Source organism: Miniopterus schreibersii (genome assembly GCF_964146895.1).
Source record: "Miniopterus schreibersii genome assembly, chromosome: 10".
Taxonomy (NCBI): domain Eukaryota; kingdom Metazoa; phylum Chordata; class Mammalia; order Chiroptera; family Miniopteridae; genus Miniopterus; species Miniopterus schreibersii.
Window position 1 is genome coordinate 57,145,498 of NC_138110.1, and position 23,647 is coordinate 57,169,144.

At 44.8% G+C, this 23,647-nt stretch overlaps 2 protein-coding genes across 6 annotated transcripts in view; both read right to left on the reverse strand.

Annotated features, from left to right (window-relative positions):
- Nucleotides 1-259: 259 nt before the first annotated feature.
- ADIG (adipogenin) lies at nt 260-6,650 on the reverse strand. 4 transcript variants are annotated; one of them, XR_013999634.1, is made up of 5 exons: nt 6,468-6,602; nt 2,396-2,522; nt 1,648-1,765; nt 773-887; nt 305-500 (listed from the first exon to the last, which is right to left on the reverse strand). XR_013999634.1 is itself a non-coding variant. In XM_081148862.1 (3 exons), exons 1-2 carry the CDS (start codon nt 6,592-6,594, stop codon nt 2,410-2,412), a joined length of 240 nt encoding a protein of 79 aa, XP_081004988.1. In that variant the 5' UTR covers nt 6,595-6,615; the 3' UTR covers nt 260-887; nt 2,396-2,409. The 4 variants fall into 4 exon arrangements, 1 of the variants encoding a protein (XP_081004988.1); XR_013999632.1 differs by having other exon boundaries at nt 1,648-2,522; nt 6,468-6,650; XR_013999633.1 differs by lacking the exon at nt 1,648-1,765 and having other exon boundaries at nt 6,468-6,614.
- A 2,571-nt stretch (nt 6,651-9,221) lies between these two features.
- Nucleotides 9,222-23,647, reverse strand: part of RALGAPB (Ral GTPase activating protein non-catalytic subunit beta) — a 79,306-nt gene continuing 64,880 nt past the window's right edge. For both annotated transcript variants that reach the window (XM_081149990.1, XM_081149991.1), the window contains exons 25-30: nt 22,320-22,442; nt 20,651-20,787; nt 17,269-17,377; nt 16,405-16,483; nt 13,769-13,917; nt 9,222-13,287 (exon numbers count right to left, since the gene is read on the reverse strand). In XM_081149990.1, coding sequence (XP_081006116.1) covers nt 13,094-13,287; nt 13,769-13,917; nt 16,405-16,483; nt 17,269-17,377; nt 20,651-20,787; nt 22,320-22,442 — 791 coding nt within the window. In that variant the 3' untranslated portion in view covers nt 9,222-13,093. The remainder of the gene's footprint in view (nt 13,288-13,768; nt 13,918-16,404; nt 16,484-17,268; nt 17,378-20,650; nt 20,788-22,319; nt 22,443-23,647) is intronic.

A 23,647-nucleotide genomic window follows, 5' to 3' on the forward strand; every position in this document is an offset into this window, starting at 1 on the left:
AGTGCCCCCCATGACTCCCCCCAGCACTCCAACCTGGTAAACAACTGGCCCAGTGGGTCAGGGCTGGGCTCTGGAGTCACAGGGCTTAGGCTCAAATCCCAACTCCACCACTGTGATTCAACAAGTTACTTGACTTCTCTGTGCCTCAATTTCCTTATCTGTAAAACAGGGATAACCAAAGACCCTGCCTGATAGAATTCTTGTGAGGGTTAAAACAATGTGTGTAAAGTACACGGAAAAGCACCTGGGACACAGTAAGGCTCATCAAACGTGAGGTATTCTTAAAATAACCAGGCACACAGTAGACACTGTAGATATTTATAAAGTCAATGTTACTAAAATCAACCTGAAAGAGTTGATTTGAAGGAGTGAGTTTGAAATGAGATGACAGGTTCAGAGAAAGGTCCCCAGTCCTTTGAACAGATGGAAAGGAGGGTCAGGGCTCCCACGTGGGGTCTGGATGGCTCAGGTTGGCGCCAGGGCTGAGCCGGGTCCCGCAGCTTGTGGAATGGACGGACTTGGTCAGGCTCAGCATGTTTGTTAGGGGTCTCCTTAGCCCAGGAACCCTCCGTTTTCTTTCATAAGGACCCACATGTTCTGGCCCACCCCTGCCCTAGGACCTCCTCTCAATTCATTTGGCCAACTTCTCCCCATGTGACTGCTTATACCGTCTTCACAGCCGTGGGCTCCTCCCCGGGGGCCTGGGGGGGCCTCTGGAGGCTTTGGTGTGTCCATCAGTAGAAGGGACAAGGTGGGTGTCCCAGAAAAGCACCTCAGTTGCCGAATTCCTCTTCCCTCCCCGGCGAGTCTCTCCCACGCACTTCGGCCATTGCCACCGCCCAGCTGACTCCAGGAAAAACAGGCTGGGAACAAATGGCAGGTGGGGTCTAGGGATGACAACGGAATGAGAGTGAGAGGGACAGATACATGATGGAAGGGGGGGCTCTGTGTAAATGGGTCAGGGTCTCTGAGCAGAGTTTGAATATCTCCTTTTCTTACCCCAGTAACTGCACACAAACCAGGCAGACTTCATAATTTGTGGGGCCCGTTAAAAATGAGTATGGGGGCCCCTTGTTAAAAGTTATTACAAATTTCAAGACCGCAATGGCCGAGCATTAAGCCAAGCATGGGCTCTTCTCAACATGGGACCCTGTGGGACCACACGAGTCACGCCCCATGAAGCCGGCCCCATACACAGAACTCTGGGGAGAGGGCCCTCAACTGTCAAGGTCGTGACCTGAGAAGGTTAAGAGTCACTGTAACTGAGGGTACACGAGAGTCCATGTTTCTCAGCCCCCCTCCTTTTTCCACTCGGACAGGCGGGGGCTCCAAGTCGTGACCCACAGGGACAGGGTAGGGGGTTAGCAACATGTTTTAGGGGCAGACTTCGCAGTAGGGCAGGCTGTGGTGGCCCTGGGGACAGGGAGAAGTGGGGGTGTGAGAGATGGAGGATGGGGCGGGACTGGATGTGGGGTGGGAGGCAAAGAAAGCCTGAGGCCAATTGTCAGGTGTGTGGCTCGCTCAGCTAGACCCATCGAGAGAAGCTGTGTTTTTCTTTGTTGGGTTTGGCAAAGGGAATAAAAAGGATTCCATTCTAGCCATGAAGAGGTGTCAAGCTCAGAAGGAACATTAGAGCAAGATACACACATTTGGGGGTCACTGGCATGGAGATGGCATTTAGCCCCATCGGAACAGACGAGGTCTCCGAGGTGTGCCATGGCTGCTGGGCTCGTCGCTCTGGGCACTCGCTCTCTGCACTGCCCCTCTGCATTCTCATTCGGAAAGTGGAGGTAAGAATAATATCCTGTTTGTAGGCGTCATGAACGAGCTTGTGAAAGGGAAGCGCCCAGCACAGGCCCTGGTATCTATTAAGCACCCAATGAGTATCAGCTGTTGTTGTTATCATCATCATCATCATCATCATCATCATTTCATCCCTTCTACAAACACCTACTGAGCCCCCACTGTGGCAAAGGACAAAGGAAAGCAGAGTAGGGGGGTCACAAAGCTGGGGAGAGACGTCAATAACAATGAAGACAGTCAGGGGACCCTGCTAAAAAAGGGCATTTGAGCAAAACCTCAGAGGTGAAGGAGTCCACCAAGTGGATGTCCAGTGGAGAAGGGTTCCAGGCAGAGGGAAAAGCCAGGGCAAAGGCCCTAGGGAGAGGCGGGAGGTGAGGCCAAGAAGTAAAGGATGGGGGGCCTTTGTAAGGAAGTTCTTCACGACAGCAGCGGCTGGGCCTCCACACAGTGAGGCAGGAGGTTCGACGCGGCAGCGATGGCAGGCTCTCCCGTGGTGGAGGGTGTCAGCTCTCCACATGGCAGCCCCTCAAGGCTATGGGCAAGCTCTAAGGCTCCCCTTTCTCCCAGCCCCACCTCCCTAAAAGGGCCGCACCTGGCAGAACAGGCTCACTGGCAGGGCCTCTCCTCCTCTTCGCCATGGAGCGTCCTGTCCCACTCGGCTGGGCCTTTGCTCCACGGCTCCCAGTCAAAGCACAAATCTGTATCATTTTCCTCTGAATCTGTGGAGGTATAAGGCAGACAAGGCCTCTTGGATGGTCACATCCAGTCTCCTGTCCCTGATCCAAGAGGACCCCCCTGCCAGGCCTGGGTGTCCTCGCAGCCTTGTCTGAGGCCAGGGGACCAGCTCTGAGACCTCAGGAAGACTTCAGGGCCTCGAATGGTGACCAGGGATCAAAAAGGTTGCTCTGTAACTCACAAAGTGGCCGTATCCACCTACTAACAGGGAAGGACCCTAGAGGTGAACAAATGACCTACCTGTATTGGACATGGTCCAGGAGCAGGCACAGAGGAGACATAAACCCAACCATCCATTTGTCCACCAGACCATTCATTCATTAACAAATATCTGAGTATACATGTACATTGATTTCCACTGCAGCACACTTTTATGGTAAAACATGCACACACAATAAAACACCCCAGAAACCATGCGCGTGCATGTCCATCATGAGGGTTCTGGTTGATTGAAGTGTGGCACAATGACACCTAATGGAGACCTGGCCCATCCATCCAATGGAATGTCGCGAAGCTATTAAAATAACGACATTATGTCTGTACCTTTCCACTTGCAGGATGTCTGTGATGTGTTACAAGCAAGCTGCAGAGAAATGTATATGGTAGAATCCCTTCTTTTATAGGAAAACAAAGAACACTCCCTCCTCCATTGATTTTGGAAAACCTACAGGTGTCATTAAATAGGTGCATGAGCTTGCTAACAAGGCTTAGCTTGGGAGGCACGGTGAGAAGGGTGAGGGGGCAGGAGAGGTTATTATTTTTCTTACTACATATACTCTTACTTCACCAGCTGCAGACAGATGAAGGAGGCTAAATAAGGCCCTTGAACTGCAGACCAAGAGCTGAAGACAGAAAAGACTGAGCCTCAATGTCCTCATCTGTAAAATGGGCATAACAACAGCCTTGTCTATAATGAGGGTTCACTGAAGTAAGACATGTGAAACGGTTGTTCAACAATGTCGGCGGATATCAGTAAAAAATCAGCACAGTGGCTTGAAGTGGCTGTTCTTCACTAGCCATGGCGACTGTTTGCTGAGCACGTGCTATGTGCTACATGTTTTACATGCATTTTCTCACTTAATCCTCTTAACAACGTCCTGAGGCAGTTACCAATGTTCTTCATATTCTACCATGAGGAAGGCTCAGAAAGTTGATGTCTGGTTCACAGCCAGGAAGGGGTCGTGCTGGACTCAGATGCACCTCCCACTCCACAGTCCCGTTCATTCTGTTGGGCGCACCTGTTTGAGGTCAGGGACTTCAAAGGCAGCTTCAAAATTAACAGCTTGCTCCAAGGACCAGCGTGAGGAGTGGTCAGGACCCTCAACAGGCATAGCCTATGGTGCCCAGTTCTGTTTCAGCCCTAAATCCATGCCTTTGGAGGTTTCCCCTCTTCTTTCTGCAAATTCCTTTCAAATCGCAAAGGAAATACCCTCTGTAGGGCGTCTTCCCCTTGAAGGGCACGTCTGGCTGTGTCCCCTCTCCCTATATAATGGCAAGGGGTTACTGCTGTCCCCTTGCCCAGCTTCCCGGGACTCACCAGGAAGCTTCCTTCTCTCCGCCCACTTGCTTTCCTCTCCACCTGGGAAACTGCATCCTCCTTGGCCACACTGGCCACGGGGCATGTTGCTCAACCCTCTGCCTCCTGGACCCTGACACTGCCCCGTGGAGCCAGGCCAGGTAGGGGTGGGGAGGGGGAATCAGAGCTACTCTTGTCTGCTTTCCACTGGATTCCAGGCCAAAGTGACTCTACAGCAGAGAGAAAACCACAGGCTAGGGTATTGCAAGCCCCAGCACTTACCCCCCAACCCCCCAAACCCTGGCAGGCCCAGACACTGGGTCTGGGCCAGTTCCCAGCACAAGGCCAGAACAGACACAATAGTACTGAGAGTTCCAAGAAGACAGGGACTCTGAAGGGGGGCTGCTCACTCACTTTAAGGACGGTTTCTATTCATCGCAAAATTAACAAAAGGGCCCTGGCCGGTGTGGCACCGTGGTTAGAGCATCGGCCTGCACATCAGAGGGTCTCGGGTTCGATTCCTGGTCAAGGAATCGGGTTCGATTCCTGTACTTGGGTTGCAGGTTCAATCCCCAACCCCAGTATAGGAGGCAACCAATCAATGTGTCTCTCACATCAATGTTTCTCTCTCTTTCCCTTCTCTCCCTCTTACCCCCCTCCCTCCTTCCCTTCCACTCTTTCTAAGACTCCATGGGAAAAAAATCCTTGGGTGAGGATTAGCCAAAAAATAAAAATAAAAAAAATTAACAAAAGGACTTATTTCTTAGTGCCACATGAGACGTCAGTGGGTAAAGAGCCTCTCAGGAGAAAGTGTGAGGGGGGTGGAGAGCTTTAGAAAAGGGCCTCCAAGGAGAATGAATTGCTGCCGGAGATTAGTGCCTTGACCTCAGGGAATATGTCCCTTCTCCTTCCAGAGAAGTCACCCAAAGCCACTCCTATGCTTCCTACCTTGACACCACCGATACTGACTAGATTAATCCTCAGCCTGCAAGCACCTACTATGTGCCATGTATATACACATACTGTGTGCCCTGCCCTTCATGTGCATCTCTCCAAAAGGGCAGAGACCATAATTATCTCCATTTTGTAGATGAGAAAACTGAGGCTCAGGGAGGGCTTGTCCAAAGTCGCACAGCTGGTAGGTGCCAGAGCCAGGATTTGACACCAGGCAATCCACACTCTTAAATACTCCATAGCTGTGTGACCTCAGGCAGGTTGCTTCTCCCCTCCAAGCCTCAGTTTCCTCAGTTGTACAGTAAAGATTATTTCACAGGGTTACTTTGAGAGGTAAATGAAACAATACACATCAAGTACGGAGCATGAGTCCTAGTACACAGTGTTCAAGAAAGCTGTAAAGGAGCAAGGCTGAAATCTGGACCCACGTCCCCTAGACTCCAGAACAGAGGGCTGGTATAGCCACTGCACAGACAAGTGCTCTGACATCCACCAGCCACCCCGATGCCCAAGGTGTGCCCCTCAGGGAGGGCTGTGGTCCACCCTGGGAATGGGGAGACACTTTAAACAAACGCTTTCTAAAAGCTCTCGCCAGGAACTCCCAATAATTACACAATGGCCAGCTCCCTCGTTTGAAATCATGGGATAGGTTAGGGGGTGAACTGCTCACCCCATCTCAATGCCATCTGACCAGAGGTGGCAGCACACTCAGTGCCCTCCCTGCCTGCCCAGTTGGCCAAAGTTCATGGGGCTGAGGAGCAGGAGGTGGGAGGTCAAGCTGTTCCCAGGAAGAGGCCCAGGGAGACAGGACACCTGACGAGCAGTGTCATTCCCGCCACATGGCCAAGCTGCATCCCTGCCCACCGGCCCTAGGCTCTCAATGGCCAGCTCCACCCCAGCACGCTGAGCTCAGGGCAGATGTCAGCCTGCTCCAGTGACCCTGAGTCTAGAGAAACCGGGATCCTCCCTGATGTACGGTCTGGACAGAAAAGGGTGAGTGGTCGCTGGCACCCGGTAAATGCCTAAGGCTGACAGGCCATTGTGCAGAGTTTACTGCACAAAAGCACTGAGCTGAGGGGGTAAGGGACTGAAATCCAGCCCAAGCTCTGCTCACTGGCTGCATTCACAGGAAGGGGTGCCTTCTACTAATGCATCTGCCCAGAGGGGCCACCACTTTCCGAGGGTCACTGCTAGCACCAAAGACCTTATGTGCTAGCAGTGGCCCTGAGGGGACACAGACACGCACACATACATATTGCTTCCCAGTCACACTCGGGGATTCACTCTTGGACTCTAATTAAGAAACTCTAAACTGCCGGGTCAGTCCATTTCTCTTTCAGGTGATCACTTGTTGGCTCTGAGCCAGCAGTGAAAATGCCCAAAGGAAGTCCCTCTCTCTGCAGTGGTTTCAGGACCCCCAGCCCAGTTCCAGGATCAGGGCCCAGACTGGACAGCTCACCTTGGCTAAGTAAGAAGCGAAACCAGACGATCAACAAGAATAGCAGCAAGGCCACAGGCAGGCCGAGCGAGACCACCAGGAATGAAAACGTGAGGTCGTTCACCAGCGGCACTAGAGGGTACTTCATGGTGCGTGTGTGGCTAAGCCAGGCCAGCCTGAGTGGGGCTGGCAGGGCTGCCCTGGGGATCTGGTGGGCTGGGCCATGCTCTGCTCTCAAACCAATTGTGACTGAGCTGGTGATGTAACAAGGAAGTCACAGTGTCCTTCAGGCAGAGGGAGAGCTGTTCTGGATGAATGGTCAGGAGCCGGGCAGTGAGAATGAAGCCCAGCCTCCCAGGCACACAGGCCTGGGTTTGAATCCCTGCTAAGTTGCTATTGGGTTCATGTGCTACCTCCCAGATCCCCTCGTGGGATGGGAGTAATTCTTACCGCACCAAGCTGCTGAAAGTTAGAAAAGTAAGTACTGGGTGGGTGTTCATATATTTAAGATCACAGATTCCTCTAGGAGCCAGCCAGGTCCCCGGTCCCAAAATTCCAGCTACGTGTGCCCACATTTACACTTTGTGGGAGTGGTGAGGACAGTGCAAACTGGATGGAGTTCAGTGCCTCTAAAGCAGGCAGCCGTTACAGCTCCAGCCAATAGCTGATGTGTGGGAGATGCAGGTCCAGCACGGCCAGCTCTCCTGACTTCCAGAAGAGCCAAAACATCGGAATTTTTGTGTAAAATTTGCCAATTTAAAAATATTGAATCAAACATCAAAATACTGTTGGCTAAACAAGTCTGGTGGGCCAGATTGGGTCACTGGGCTGACATTTAAAACTTTCTAACACATAGTAGCCATACGAAAAGGATTATTTAATCTAGAAGCTTTGGCACCTCTCCTTATTAGGGTGTTCAGCGAGGGGCTTCTAAGGCTCTAACCTTGTTCCTTTATCTCCCAAGTGGGCAGAATACTCCCAAATGCCATTCTAATCTCCTCCCACATCACCCCCTCATTCATTCATTCATTCATTCATTCACGAGTAGTTAGTAAACCCCATGTGCCAGGCCCCATAGCAGGAGGCTCTGGACCTCCCAGGGCCCGACAGCCAGAGCTAGAGCCTGGTGTGTGGGAGGTCAACACGAGGAGTGGCTGCTGCGTGTGGAGGGAGGCAGAAGCATGGTATTTGCCGAGACAGTCCTTGGACCACCTGCCTCAGTCACTGCCAGCAGGTGATGGGAGGTGGAGGGTTCTTAAGAAACATGCTGATGTCCATGCTCACCCTGTTCTACTAAGTAAGAACCTCCAGGGGGTGAGGCTCAGTACTCGACACATTAATGGGTAACCAGTCTGATGCAGACTTCGAGAACAAAAAGGATTATTTAATCTAGAAGCTTTCGAGAACATGGTATTTCATGGAGAACAGGTTGGAAAGCTGGGCAGGCCCAGTTCCAGGCTGGGGGAGCAGCTGCAAGAAGTGGGTGGTAGACCTAGAGGGAGACAAGGGGTGAAAGGAACCCCTTCTAGGAAGCCACCAGCCTGGGGAGAAGGGCAAGTGGGGCCAGCCACAATAAAAATGAGGGAGGGGAACCTGGCCAGAGTGGCTCAGTAGGTTGAGCATCATCTTGTGCACCAAAAGGTTGCCAGTTCAACTGGTTCCGTCAGGGCACACACCTGGGTTGTGGCTTTGATTCCCACTCAGGGCATGTACTACCAATTGATGTTTCTCTCTCACATCGCCCTCTCTCTTCCTTCCTCTCTAAGTATGTCCTTGGGTGAAAATTAAATAAATAAATAATAAAAATAAGGCGGGGGGGGCTGGGGCTTGGAGGGCCAGTGTGTTTCGTGGGAGTCTTAGCCTAGCTGTGGGATGACCAGTCACCGGAAGAGGAAGTCTGGGCAGATGGCATTACAATATGTGTCCAGGAAGCACAGCCCTGGTTGGGCTATGCCACTCTAGGCCGAGAGTTAAGACCAGAACTAGGCTAGGTGGTCTGGGTTGGGGGCGATTTCTTGGTACTGGGTCCTGAGGGGCCTGGGGCCAGAAAGAGAACAGCACTGGTGGGAAAAGCTTGAACACACATTTTTCTTGTCAGACCCAAAACAGGGTAACTAGGCAGTCAGTCCAGAGAGAAGCTTCCCCGGCCACCAGGGCCTTGGGAGAGGTCCTGTGGTGGGCAGGCAGAGCAGGTGTGGACACAATTGCAGGGAAGGCAGCTCCCTCGAGCAGTTTGGGGGCCACACACTAACTCACATGGGATCAGTGCCAGGCTGGGGGGTGGCTCTCAGCAAAGGCACCCACCCCTATTTCCTCAAGTGGTACAACCACCCACCATGTGCATCTAGGCACTAAAGATGCTAAACTGGCCCCATAGAAGCCTCTTCAGCCAACCCTACTCTTGGGGAGAGTGTGGAGGGGGTGACCTCCTCTGCTTCTCTCCCCTTCTGACTGGTCGGCCTGGCAGAGCTGGGACTCTGAGGGCAGAGCATGGCCAGCATTTCCGTGCCCTCAGGACAGCTGCCCCTGTGAGGTGGCCTCTGCCAGCAGCTTTAATTACACAAGCTCCTTCCAGCACAGAGGCCAAATGCTTTTACCAACCAACTCTGAGTACTTGACGAGACTCCACAAAACCAAGAGAACGTCACGGATCTAAATTATGAAGAGCAACCAGAGCAGAGCAGAGCCCAGCCTCCTGGAAAGAGTAAATTAGGAACACCCACACAGGAATCAAACCCCCAGCCTGGGATCAGAAGCACACACAACATTAGTAGATAAGAATCTCCTTAAAATTTAATTGACTAAATGTATTACATTCAATATTCCATGGGTTTCTTCTGGACAAAGGATGGGCATAAATACAAACAAGCCTCTGGGCTTCTTCCCTAACCAACGAAGAGAAAACACAGGAGGCGAGGGGACACGGGGATGCCTTCATATTTACATTTCACCTTTACTTTACAGTTCAGTGCCAGAAATATTTACAGAAAATACAATAAGAAAAAGATCATGTCTTGGCAACATACCGAAATTCATACAAATAGTATATGTGATTTCAAGCAAATAATGATACTGCTTATCTTTTAGCCACAAATGCCAAGCCCTTCGGAGGAGAAAGATGTTCTTGGTCACTGCGAGACAAGGACTTGGGAAACTTGGTTTGCTTCATCAAATATTTATTGGGCGCCTACTATATGCAAGGCACTGTGGAATCCCAAATTATACCTTTTCCCTCACTACTAAAAAAAAAGCATTTGAAGAACATGAGTTGATACTCTGAGAAAAACACTATATAGTAAGTACATGGCTTCTTTAGCTACCGAGAACCCACAGTTTGCTTCCACATTGAGCGAGTGGATCTCTCCATCTCAGGAAAAGAGGCTGTCATGGAAATCCTCAAACAGACCATCTAATGCAACTTATCATTTCGTGTAAACATATAAATCAATCTTTTTAGGAAGATATAACCTGAATGGGTTTTTAAATGCTGAATGGAGAACTATGCCAGCAGGAGTGTCAAATTACCTCTAATATACTTTTTACCGTCTACTTTTTACAAACCATGCCTTTGAGCAAGGCTGACTCCCAGTTTGGGAAAGTTCCACCTGCCAGTAGAAATAAATACTCTTGAAGACTCTGCCTCTCTAAGTATCAGTCTGCAGAACCTGACAAAGAGTTCCTCTGTGTATGCAGAAGCAGCCATCTGTGAAGACCTCGCAACATTACTGGCCAAAGATGCAGGTTTTTATGAGTACAGAGGAGAATGGGCTGCCCTGAAGTAGAGGACCTGGAAATGAGGGGCAGTGTGTATGCGTGTATGCGAGTGTGTGCGTGTCTGTGCGCACTGTCAACCCACTATTCCTTGTCAAATGGCCAATGGGCGGGAGGGGGGGGGACTTATGAGGAAGCACTGGACAAAAGGGAGAGTTGGCTGAACAAAGAAAGGGTTAAAAAGGCGGAAGCCCTGTCACTGTCCTCACTGCTCCCATCAAGAAAGGAAGAGGAAAGCCTCCACCCATCAAGTGCAAGCTGGAAGTCTGAGGGACTACCTGCCTCTGTCCCTTGGGTAATACTTTCCTTGTCACTGAATGCCATGCTCATCCACTTCCTGGTGCTCTTATCACATGCAGCAATTAAACTGTGTAAGCCACAGACCCAAGCAGTCCTGGCTTCCCTCCAAAGGTTATAAACACATGCCAGCAAACTTATCAAGTGGACTTCTAAAAATTGTTACTAGGGACTAAATATGCTCCTCTGCCATTATTCTACTCAAAGTGACTTTTAACAAAGGCAGCTGGGTGAACTTCGTGGCCATGAACTGAAACCTGTATGTAATACCAGTGAAAGCTTCAAGAGGTCTTACCACACCTCCTTCTTTAAGTAAATGTTATTTTGAGCAGAAGGAACCAGCACCTGATGAGGTCTGCATACCTCATAGTGTTGGCACCTTACATACTGGGGCTTCCTGCCTTTGGGGGCTACATAGTCCTAAATCCATCCCTCCTTCCCTGGAAGACCACTAGGTCTTTCAGATCACAAATTCCATTCAACACAGTTGTTATTTATCAAAACCATTCAAATTACAAGGAGTTGCCAGAAATTAAAGGATCAGGAAGCCTACCCTCAACATGCACACCACAGTACATTTTACGGACAGTAAAACTAAGCCAAAGGTAAAAGTTTTATCTGAAAAATCACACTGAGGAAGTACACCTCTATCAGCTATTTTTAACCTCTGGAATGTTATAAGCTGCACATCAATTTTTAGCCGCCTCTGTTCACAACCACTAGAACAAGGGCCCATTTTTCCCTTGAACTGTCAATCTGTAATTTCCATGAAAGTTGTTAAACCTCACCTTGTATCTGCTGAGCTACTAAAACATTTTTAGGGTAGAACTTCCTAAACTTTATAACACATACCCCTCCTCCATGCTACCATATGGAAACATCAATTTATTGCCCAGATTACAAAGAAAATCAATTATTTAATATTATATACCCTGAATGGAAACTGGAGTCATAAAAGGTGGAGGTTACGTTTACCTGAGCTTAAAACAAACATGAAGAAAAAAGTATGGCAAACTCAAAACCAAGAGCCACTATGCCCACATTTCTTGCTCATAGATGACAAAATACATACTTCTGGAACAGAAATATCTGCACAGGGAATTAGATCCTACACACTACCTCCCACCCCCTAATTAAACTACCAAAACATCAAACCAAACAGACCACTGTAGCCCTACCTACAGAATCTACTGACATCAGAGTTCAAGTGTGAAATCACTCCTTATACAACTGTGATCACTCCTCTTTGGACTTTAAATGTTACTTAATTTCTTAACATAAAAAATAATCTTTATAATGAAGAAAGCACACAAGAACAGGAGAAACGAGCAGTGTCTACTCTAGTGCTGTAACAGGAATCCTTGTAACGATGTTCTGAGTCTAGCCACCTCAAAACATTTATCCCTGGCAGAAAAGTAGCAGCGAGGTAACAGAAGTATTTCTAGAACCCGGGCTGGGATTTGTTGTGCCTTCAGCTGGCAAAGTCCAGAAAATATGACAACAGCCATTTTTAACAGCAGCCACCCAAGGAGGTGACCACTAATGTTTGTCAACAGTGATGAAATCCAGTAGCTCTCTGGGAGAGATCTGAATTAGTAGCGCTGAGAGGCTATTTCCTGAACCCCAAATTAGAATCCTTCATAAACTACTGCAGTCTCCTGCTTGGTCCTGAAATAAGAGACAATGGATGAAACCAAATAATTTTCAACCCCTGTTGTGAATTTACATTTCTTACTATTTAACCAAGAAATTACCAAGGAATTACAAATGTTTAACCTGTCGTTAGGTCACCAAGCTAGATAACACTGGAGAGAGTGGAGGCATCTCTGCTGTCTTACAACTTGTAACTCTACACACTCCACCTGTAACCCCATTAAAGGACAGGGCTATGCTTCCATTTTAGATCTGTTCCTGGGCCGCCCAGAAACTGAGGCCTCCAGACAGGTCTGTGCAGTGATGAGAATAACCTTTTGAAATGTGGAGAGAAAATACAAAAGATTTTAATGCCAGACTTCATGTCTGAGCAAAAAACATGTCCTTTCCGTCAGGTGGACAGCTGGATGACAGTTGGATGACAAATGGGCCTACGAGTTAGCAGAAAGTTGAGATTTCTTTCCTTCTCCTCCATGCTATCAACTTGAGTCTTTAAAGGTCCTGAAGATTCTGAGACAGATTTTAATTTTGAATACAACCTCCTAAAAAGTGAGGTATAAAACTATCTTCAACTTCTAATTTGCAAATTTGATACTACCAATGCATGTGTTTAACTGAGATGCATAAAAGCCTTTCTCCTCAAAAGGCTCAGATTTAACTAAAATTGTCACTTTTAAAAGTTTATGGCTAAAATGTATATCATCATTACCAGCAGGAATATGATTGTGTCTGGGAGCCCATTTCACTAGAAAGCTGGAAGTCTTCTATCAAATGGGTTTAAATGGGTTTCTTCTATTCTGGTGATTAAACAGTAGGCTCTTGGGGAGTGATTTGTTTTTATTTTTACAGTGATCACCTATCAAATAGTTTTGCTTTGATGTCATAGCCCCAAACTGGAGTTGAAGAGCCCTAGACAGTTCAAGAGTCTAAGAACTACAGTTCTTGAGTCCAACCTCCTGGAAAAGTGAAGTATAAAACTCTGGCTCCAACTGCTTGTTCCGGTACTTGTTGACAATGTCGGTGATTTTCTGTTTCCGGCGGACATGTGGTGGACTGTAGGAGTCACTCTCCAGCCTCTTTCTTCTACAAATATTAATTACAGTCTGCCTCACCAGAAAACCTTGAAAACAGAGGATTTTAAAACAACGTGAATAACCAGTCAGCTAGGTGAACTCTTAGTACTGAAATGAACTACTCTCTACAAACTCAACTGTATTATCCCATTTGCAAAGCTCTCCCCTTCCTGATAGACAGAGCTCCACGAAGATAAAACTGTCTTCAGAAGAAACATACAACAACAAGAAAAAACAGAATCAAAATCTGATCTGACAACCCAGTTCCTGCCCTGGGTTACAAACAGCTATCTTCATTTTCTAATACTGGAAGCTTGTGAATTAAGTTCTACTCATACTTAATAGATTAAGCAAGGTTCAAAACAGAATGAAACACACTTTCTGCTTTGGAACAAGACCACAGCATTTTTATACATGTGGGCCCTATTAATAGCACCATTTCCTTATTTCTACATCTTTCTGGCTCATAAAAATGTTAATGAAAAAAAGAAATGACAACCCTTCAGCCACATGTGAAGAAGACCTTACCGAGTGCTCGCCTGCTGACAATCATCCCATCCACAAGAGGGATGACCATGTTAAACTTTCCAGTGGCTCCTTGAATTTTTATCCGGAATAATCCAGTGTTTAAAGGGTGAATGAAGATGACGGGAACTTCTTTTTCGAGAGTGGTAGATCTTAAGAAAAGAAAACTCTTTTATCCCAGACAGTCAAGTGTTGAAGTCCCTCATGTATATATAATATAAGACTACCCAGCAGACTTGTTGCTAGGCAGTGTTTGACAAGAGCCAAGGGGTCAGTCTGCTGAGGCCTCTTCCTGGGAGCCCCTGATGAAGCCCCCCACCAACACCTGACCCTAAATACCCATCACTGGGGTCAGACCTTTTAGCTGACAAAAAAGGCATTAAAAAATGTGCTTAGAAAACCATTGGGGACATGGGGTGAAAGAAAAGGCCAGAGAAATCTATTGGGGGAGCTACGAATCTAGCAACCAGCTATGGGCCTTTCATTTAGTTCCTCCTCCTTGCAGGAACAAAGGTGGAGCTGATCCGAGGCAGGAAACTCCACAACAGTCAATGCTGGCATCTCAGAGCAAAAGCTGGACTCACTATGGGAACCCCTGATATAATTTTTTTCAGGGGTTGGGGGAGGAGGCTGGGAGAGACTCCTCAGCAGAGGTGATAAATGGCGACATCCTGGCAGAGCCAAAGCCACCAAAGCCTCTCTGAACAGGTTAACAGGTGCTAAGGTCAGCAACTATAGCTTTGGGAGACTGAGTTACACATCACGTGTCAGGGATATGTCAATGCATCTAGAGGTACCTGTGTGACTGTGATGTTACAAGTCATCAGAGTTGACTTTTTGTTTGTTTTGCAACACAATGAGCTTTCTTACTATAAAGGTAAAGCGATTTTGGCCAAAGCAACAGTGAGTCAACCTTTTAAGACATTAAATAAAAATCAATCCTGTACTAATTGTGGCCTCAAGACAAATTCTAAACTTAATTAAATGCAAACTGCCTAATCATTTTAGAACTTTTGACATAAAAAAATTAAAACAACCAAAAAAAACCCCCCAAAAACCAGTATAAGACACTTAAATGTTTTCTTTCAAACTAGTTCTAGAAAAGTCCATCTCATGAAAACTATTCTCATAGCTTCAACAAGTCAGTGTCATGGAGAAAAAATAAAAACAGGACTGTCCTGAATTAAAAGAAACTGAAGGAATTAATACCAAATGCAAAGTCCTGGAGGAGATTCTAGTTTGAACAAACTAGCTATAAAGGATGTTTTAGGGAAAATAGAGAAATGTTAATATAAACTGGTTACTAGATGAAATTAAGAAATTGTTACTAACTTTATTATTATGAAAATGTTACCTTTATCTACTTAAAAAGTGTTCTTAATTTTTAGAGATGCATATTGATGTACTTAGAACATTAAGATATCTCTAAATTGCTTTAAAATACTTTGGCATGAAAAATACAAAGTTTTCTTTTTTGTGGTTTTTTGTTGTTGTTAATCCTCATCAGAGGATGTTTTTGCCATTGACTTTTCAGAGAGAGTGGAAGAGAGGGAGGGAGAGAAAGAAAAAATCATCGCTGTGAGAGAGACACATCGAATGGTTGCCTCCTGCAAGCTCCCCAAGCTGGGGCCAGGGATAGAACCTGCAAACCCAGGTACATGCCCCTGACCAGGAATTGAACCCGAGACCCTCTGGTGTACAGGGCAACGCTCCAACCACTGAGGCACATTGGCCAGGGCAAAAAACACAATGTTTTAATAATGACTTGCCCTCTTCTAGAAATTTTAAAATATGATGTTAAATTTACTGACTTCATAATGTAATAATGTTAAGACTAAATTCATGTTACATGCAATACAAACCAGATCACATACACAGAAGGAAATTACTCACTCAAAGTTAAAATATCAAGTTTAGCCTGATATCAAGGGTAGCTCTGTGAGATGTGGGAGATGAGGTTAGCATCTGGATTTAGATTCTCATCTCCTTCGCCTACTGAATATGTGATGATGAGGAAAAACTTCTATGAGCCTATTTTATCTCATTTGTAAAGTGAAGATGATAACTGTACCCTTGGAATTAGTTTAAAGTATTTGTCTAAACAGGTAAGCAAAAAGCCTTGACACTATAAAACCTACACAGATACACTGTGACCTTCCTGGGGATAGTATTATTTCCCTTCTCCTTCTGTGCACGGGCAGCTAAAATAGAAATCTTAACAATTTTATAAAGTTTGAAAGCTTTTTCCATTAAATAGCTCATGTGATGAGGATATTTTAACTGCTATCTACTTAGAATGTTTTGACCAATTTAACGCCATTATTTTATCTAATATTGCTACCCTATTATCAGTTTCATGAATACTTAATTGCCTTCACATCTCCATTTGTCTTTTTGCTGCAGATAAATGTAAAACAGCAATTAATTATGCCATTTAAAAATCCTGCTAATTTGATCACATTGTGCATCTATCTACAAACTTCTTTGATTTTTCCCTCCTAATTGTTTGGTTATTATTGCCTTCATCCCTTTTGTTTTAGATGTCTTTCTTGATTAAACTGCAATCAACATATTCTAAAAAAAATAGGTTTCTCTATGCATAAAGACATGCTGATAAACTTTAAGCAAACAGAGTGTACCTCAGAGAAGTGCTACTATTTGCAGTAGTTTCCACACCAGTACTGATTTCTGTCATCAGGTCTGAGAGGGGAAAGTTTTCTGGAAGAAAATAATAGCATTATAATTAATATCTCCCTCTTATTTCCCAAACAAATAATAGGAAATCTAATTTCCTAATCTCTATACACAAGCAGGCAACAAATATTTGGATTATGTTCTCCTACAACATATAATCCTAATTATTCCTCACAAATAAAAAAATTCTCAAGACATATTTTTGCTAAGTTCATCTACAGCAGAGAGTTTTTAGAGAACGTGATCTGCAGTCTTTGAGGGCTTGGAAAGGATTTAGAGGGGTTGGAAAACAACTACCACTTTCCCACAAACTCTGAGCCAGATGAGATTCTAAGCTAAAGTGCATTTCTAAAGTTCTTATATTGCTTACATAAAAGTCATGAACTTATCCATAGCAGAATTCCTAAGGACAAATTAATCCTAAAATTAGACAGTAGGGTTCCTGGGAAGAGGGTGAGGAAGTGCTTCCCCCTTCCCCAAGGTCCTAGGGTGGTGAGTAGGACCAACTGGCAACAAATCATCAACTGTCATACAATATCAAGCATAGCTAAAGACTTTATATCCACTAGTCTCATCAAATCTTCATGACTATGAACTAAGTGCCACGAGTGTCTCCATTAACAGATGAATAATCTAAGGCTTAAGGAAATTGAGTGGTGGAGCTGGGATGCAGACCCAGGCCGGCTGAATTCCAGTCCCAGCTCTTGGCCACCAACCACACCCCTGCTGCTGCTTCCTTTAGACATTTAGAAAGTTACTGTCACTCTATTATAATTTTATTTATAGACAAAGTCCTTATAATATAGTACCTATATCATCATAGCGCTCCACCCAGACTACAGAAACTCTTGTCTCAGGTCCGAGGGGAGGAACGGGGCGGCCCTGAGGCAGCTTCTTCATTCTGGAACTGGGACTGAGCTATATGAGGCAGAGAAAAGCAGAAGAGGAGGGGAAAAAAAAAAAAGAACTGGCTTAATAAAACTATAACCATACAGTCATCAAGCTGCCCAGTGACATAAGTATCAGGTCATGGGAAATCAGTTTTCTTTACCAAGTCTCAACTTAGAACAAGGAAATGAAGGCATAATATCCTCAAAGGAAAAAAAAAGGTATATTATGACACAATTAATAAATTAACATTTGTAATTGTCACTACTGAAAATAAAATTTGCAGGCAATGTCTTAATGTGCACATAAAAGGATTGGAATTCACCTCTACAGCCAGAAAGCAGTAAGCTTTCCTCATCACTGATTTGCCTGGAGATCTCATCTCTTGATTGCAAGTTATTCCTAGTTCTCAGACCAACTGCAATTGAGGCCCCCAAAATTCCTTTTTCTTGTCAGCAGAAAGGGAAAAAAATGTTGCTTAGGTCTTCACTATGATGCAGTTTGCGCTGGCTTCCCTGCCCACACAGTCAGCTGTAAGTTCCTTTAAGTGGCTAGCAGGGAGAAAGGCGGGTAGGTACTTGGTGAGACAGGCGACCCGGAGGGACCGCTGGGATGTGCAGGATTTAGCCTGTTTGCTTGGGAACAGAGCCGGTGCCAGGGAGGAAGACGGAGTATCGAGGAATTGGCCCTTGAACCTCCTCCCCTCAAACAGAGCACAAGGGACCAGCTCAGGTGACCCAGGTGGAGGAAGACAAGGTGATGGTGTTGATGGATGGGTCTCTGAAGCTGGTGACTCCAGAGGGGTCCCAGTCAGGGGACTTCGAACTCCAGAGATTCCCATGACTGAAGCTGTGGAAGCTGTGGCTACGGTCGGGGGCGGCTCCAGGCCTTCTGGAAGCATGGAGCACAGGTGTGGGCTCTCGGCTCTGACCAGCTGCTCCAGGAGCTGAGAGACCCACCCTCGCCTTCAGTCAGCTTGGCTCCCCCAGGCCTGTGGTGTTGGAGACACGCCCAGCAGATGATCCTACCGCTCCCAGTAACGTCTATATCCAGGAATGAGTCCCTGGGGGGGTATTACGAACCACTCCCTGTACCGCCCTTCCCAGCTGACACACAGTAGTGGTCAGGATATGCCCCTTTACCCCAATAAACATGACTTTAGCAATTAAAAAAAAAAATTTAAAAAGGCTAGCAGGACTATGAGGCTCCCGTTTAGCAAATGGCACTCAAAGCCCCATCACTTTCAGGGCATGCATCAGACCTGAGTTTATGCTAAAGCCCTAAACAAAGCTATGTTGAGGGGAAAAGCCCATACTGAAGTTGAATTTTAAAAATAACAATGCTTGCCCTGGCTTAGTTGCTCAGTTGGTTATAGAGTTGTCCCATACAACAAAAGGTTGCGGGTTCAATCCCTAGTCAGGGCACATACAGGACACAACTGATGTTTCTCTCTCACACCAATATTTCTCTCTCTTTCCCCCTCTTCCTCTCTCTAAAAAAAAAAAATTAATAAACATATCCTCAGGTAAGGATAAATAAATAAATAAAATAATTAAAAACAACAATGCTTGTAAACACAAAAATATACATGTCCATGGCAATTCCTCCAAATTCTTTTTTCTATTATGACATTCATAGAAAATGACTGACCAAGAGATTTCCCCCAAACTAGTGACAGACATCCAGCCACACCGAGACACTATTTTCTTAGGATTATGGCTCCTAGTCAGCTTTGAATCTCTGACTTCCTACGTCTGACTTCCAGTCCTAGATTTGAAAGGCTCCTGTGAGCAGGTCAGGCCTACCTGGATTATACCCCTTTTGATTAATTCAAAGTAACTTTAATCACATCCACAAAATCCCTTTGCCATAAAATGTAACATAATCACAGCCTATCTCATCATATTCACAGGTTCCACCCAAATGCAAGGGGATGACATTTTACAAGGGCAAGAATCACTGCAGGTCTGCCTTATAGCGATCTTTTTTCTTATAACCCTGCTAAACTGCTTTTTCTGTATCTATGAGATAGTGAATTTTCTTTTTTCAGTTTGTTACTTATCTGAAAAGTATGTCACAAATAAAAACGATGTGCTTTAAGAGTTGTCATTCTTTGGATTTTAACGAATAACTATGCTGGCATTCAGAAAATGAATGTAAGAGCAGCCAATTGCTGCTATTAGATCTGGCTAAAATCCTGCATTACCATCCAACACAGACTTGTTCATCCCCCAGCAGTATTCTGTGAAACCTTTTTAAATACAGTGACTTCTGACTTTCAAAATCAGTCTACTACAGAGGGTCTATACAACTTTACTTTTTTTTTGCCTAAATCAATTTTAAAGGTGAAAATCTCTCCCATATACTTAAGTTAAAAAATAATTTTCACTGTGGAAGGAACCAAATTAAAATCCTTACAATGGAAGAATGGCTTCAGTCAAGTTTACACTTCTCTTCTCCTTTTTATTATTTGTTTTAAATCAATCTTTATATGCTTATGAACTGATGCTGTACTCTTGCTATCAGTCACTTTCCAGTAAGGCTTAAGAGGTAACATGAGGAGAAAGCACATATAAAGACATAACATCCACTGATACGGTAAGAAAAAAGTATAAAAGCAAAATGCTTTCTTCTAATAGTAGCTGCTGTGTGCCTCCCTCGGTGTATTCATTCATGCACTGGGCTGCTCTCCAAACTGTTATCATTTGTATATAGCCAGACTTGTTTAAGTTGAATGTTACATGATTAAAGATGTAAACTGGAGAGCCACTGCTGCAGCTTTAGTGGATATATCTAGGGCCAAATAAAAACCCAGGCTTGAGAAGGGGAGAAAGCATGGTACAAGAATGGCTAAATCAAGGAAAACAACAAAGGCCATCTTAGAATGAACTATTTTTTGCAAGCTGAAAAAAACAAAACTATGAGAATTTGCTTTAAAAAATGAAGATGACTGCCCGGCTGGCAGGGCTTAGCGGTTAAGCATCGACCTATGATCCTGGAGACCTAGGTTTGATTCCCAGTAGGGGCACATGCCCGTGTTGCAGGCTCAGTCCCCAGTGGGGAGCGTGCAGGAAGCAGCCAATCAATGACTCTCATCATTGATGTTTCTGTCTCTCTCTCTCCCCCTTCCTCTCTCTGAAATCACTAAAGGCATATTTTTAAAACATTTTTTAAAAAACAGAGACACTAATGAATCAGTACAGCTATAATTACTCTCTGGGTTAAAGGTAAAAGCTTTTCAGGCATGATTCTATAATTACCCCCACTATAACTTTTTGGAGATCTAACAACAAAGTGACTTACCCTCTGTGAGGAATTAAGATTGTCAGTATGGTTAGGGAAGAGCTCGAGTGTCAAGGATGGCTGTTTCAGAATTCCTGGCATCAGATCCATATTTGAATCACTATCCTGGTCTGAGACATTACTTTCCAATGAGTCAGCTATGGAATTAGAGAAAAACAATAGTTATTATAATACCTTCTACTTGTTTGGAGCAAAAGTGTGTAAATTATGCTAATAGCCTAACCTAAGTCACTTAAGCAAAGAATTACTTCTACAGCATAGGTTGGCAAACTTTTTCTGTAAAGAATCAAGTAATAAATATTTTAGGCTTTGCTTGGCTGTACAGACCTCTATCGAATATTCTCCTGTGTATTTTAATTACAACCCTTTAAAAATGTAAAAACTGCTCAACTGATAACTGAAGACTTGAAAATATTTGACTTTTCAGATGAAGAATATAATTAGAGCCATCAGTTACTCTCTGAATTATTCTGATTATATAGTCAATCATGTAGCATGGTGCCAAGTAGCACTGGGGCATCCCAAACCTAGAGGACCTAGTCTCTGTGATTAAGAAGTGATCTGGTTGGAAACAAACACAGAGAACTATTTAAAAAACAAAAACAAAGACAACTCTCAAGAAACAGGAGGAGGCTGACTTGGAGCAGGGGCACAGTTGGCACAGGAGATATTTCATGACAGGAGGGGAAGACTCAACTGCGGGAACTACAAGGAGATGGATCTAGCTGTGGGAGAACTGGGTTGGTGCAATCTAGGCCAAAGACACCAGGCAGGGACTCGGCCCAAGAGGACAGGTGGGATCTGGCTTCTGGAAGTAGATAGTAGATCACACCCTTGACACAAAAGCAAACAGCTGCTAAGATACTGACCTAGACCATGGAAGACCACTACTGCCAGAGACACAACTGGCCCCACAGAAGGAGAGAGGGAGGGGCCTAGAGTGGGAAATCAAGGGTGCAAGTAAAAGGTTAGGAGGCGGCTAAGGAAGGACACAAAGTCATTAGCCTGGAGATGAGACAGTAAAAATATAATGTGTGGCATCCCACCCTACAGATGGCCTCAATAAAGAGGGTAAAGTTTTCCACCTACTGCCTGGTCAGGCACAAAGAAATGGGCTTAATTTGCAAGAAGCAAAGGTTCTAGGAAAAACAAGACTGAGTTCTGACTGGAAAGTAATAATCACTCCTGATCCTTACGAAGAACAGGCTTGATCACCATCTTTTCTAGGCTGCTGAAGTTTCTCCTGCTCGGTGTTAGATCAGCTAGAGACTGTCATAAGAGCCTTCCAATTCTAAGACTCTCTGGGGTTCCATATAAAGGCTCTCACAGGAAATAGGGAGGTAGGTGGGGGCTCACTCATAATTAGTAAAATGAATAAACTCAAAAACAAGGCTTGTTTGTGTCGATTATAATTAAAGGACAAAACAGGTTACTGTGGGTCTCCTTTACTATTTAAAGATTATTATTAGAGGGGCAGTCTGCTTGTCTTTAACTACTTTTCTTAAGAAATTTAAGAAAATTCCTTTACCTTTGCATAATCTAAAAGCTATCATGCCTTAGAAGCAGAATGCCTTAGGTCACTTCAGAATCTCCCCCAATGCAATAATACTGCACAAACCAGTGAATACAAAATAGATCTTAAAAAGTACCATACAAAAAATGATCTTACTTAAGGACTCCACAGGAGAAGGAACGACAAAAGCTATTTCCGTAAGGGCATCAGCATAATACAGCACCTTCTTCTGTCCATTGAAAATACTAGCCCCGACATCTTCAGAGGAAATCACCTCATCTAGGAATGAGAAATACTATGTTACTGGTCCAAAAAGTGGAAAAAGCAAATATCATACTGCTTCATGAAATTTTAGCTAGTTAAGAAAGTGATAATAAATAGAAGGTAAACTTCCAACAAGAACCAATTAGTGTGTAAGAAGAATAAATTATAGATGTTCGTTAAATGTCTTTACATTAACTTTAAACCATAAAATCTTAATTTCATAGTCTCTGAAACTTCCCTAAATCCGACCACTTCTGATTAGCAGGGCCTTAGGTTGACCTGTATGTGACAGATTAAGAAGTAGTCTTTTTGGAAGAGGTAATGATCAAAAGAAACAAGACCACCAGAGTCCCTCTGAAGGGAGTTGGGGCAAATGTGTGTGTGTGTACTCTTGCTTTCTAGGCATTTCTGTCCCTGGTTTCTCTCTGCAGCTACTCAGCTCTGCTTCTGTTCCCCCTTCTCCAATGGTCAGTGATACCACATAAAATGTACAGGCAGCCCGGCCGGGCGTGGCTCAGCGGTTGAGCATTGACCTAGGATCCAGGCGATCGGGGTTCAATTCCCGGTCAGGGCACATGCCCAGGTCGTAGGCTCGATCAATGACTCTCTCATCATCGATGTTTCTGTCTTTCTCTCTCCCTCTCCTTTCCTCTCTCTGAAATCAATAAAGATATATTTTAAAAAAAATAAAAATAATGTACAGGCAGTTTTAGTAATAGTATCTGTTCTAAACCAGCAAGATTGAATTAACAAAAGTAACATTCCTGAGAATTAGTAAAGTTTTCCCAATTTGCCTGGCCAGGCGTGGCTCAGCAGTTGAGTGTTGACCTAGGATCCAGGAGATCACGGTTCGATTCCCGGTCAGGGCACATGTCCAGGTTGTGGGCTCAATCCCCAATCGGGGGCATGCTGGACGCAGCCGATCAATGACAACTCTCTCATCATTGATGTTTCTATCTATCTATCTATCTCCTTCTCCCTTCCTCTGAAGTCAATATATATTTAAAAATAATAATAAATTAAATAAATATTTTTTTTAAAAAATGAACACAATGTCCTACCAGTAGTAATACATAAAAGACCAACAACCTGACAAAAAGTTGAGAAGATGAAATAAGTAGTTCTCAGGAAAAAAATAAAAACATGCTAAAAGATGCTAAAACTCAATCATAATTAAAAATAGAAAAGTTCTCACCTAACAGAATGAAAGATACCTAATG

Coding starts and splice junctions, on each gene's coding strand:
- ADIG (XM_081148862.1), bottom strand. CDS start 6,594: ATGAAGTACCCTCTAGTGCCGCTGGTGAACGACCTCACGTTTTCATTC. Junction 2,523..6,467: donor TCGCTTCTTACTTAGCCAAG/GTGAGCTGTCCA, acceptor ATACCTCCACAG/ATTCAGAGGAAAATGATACA.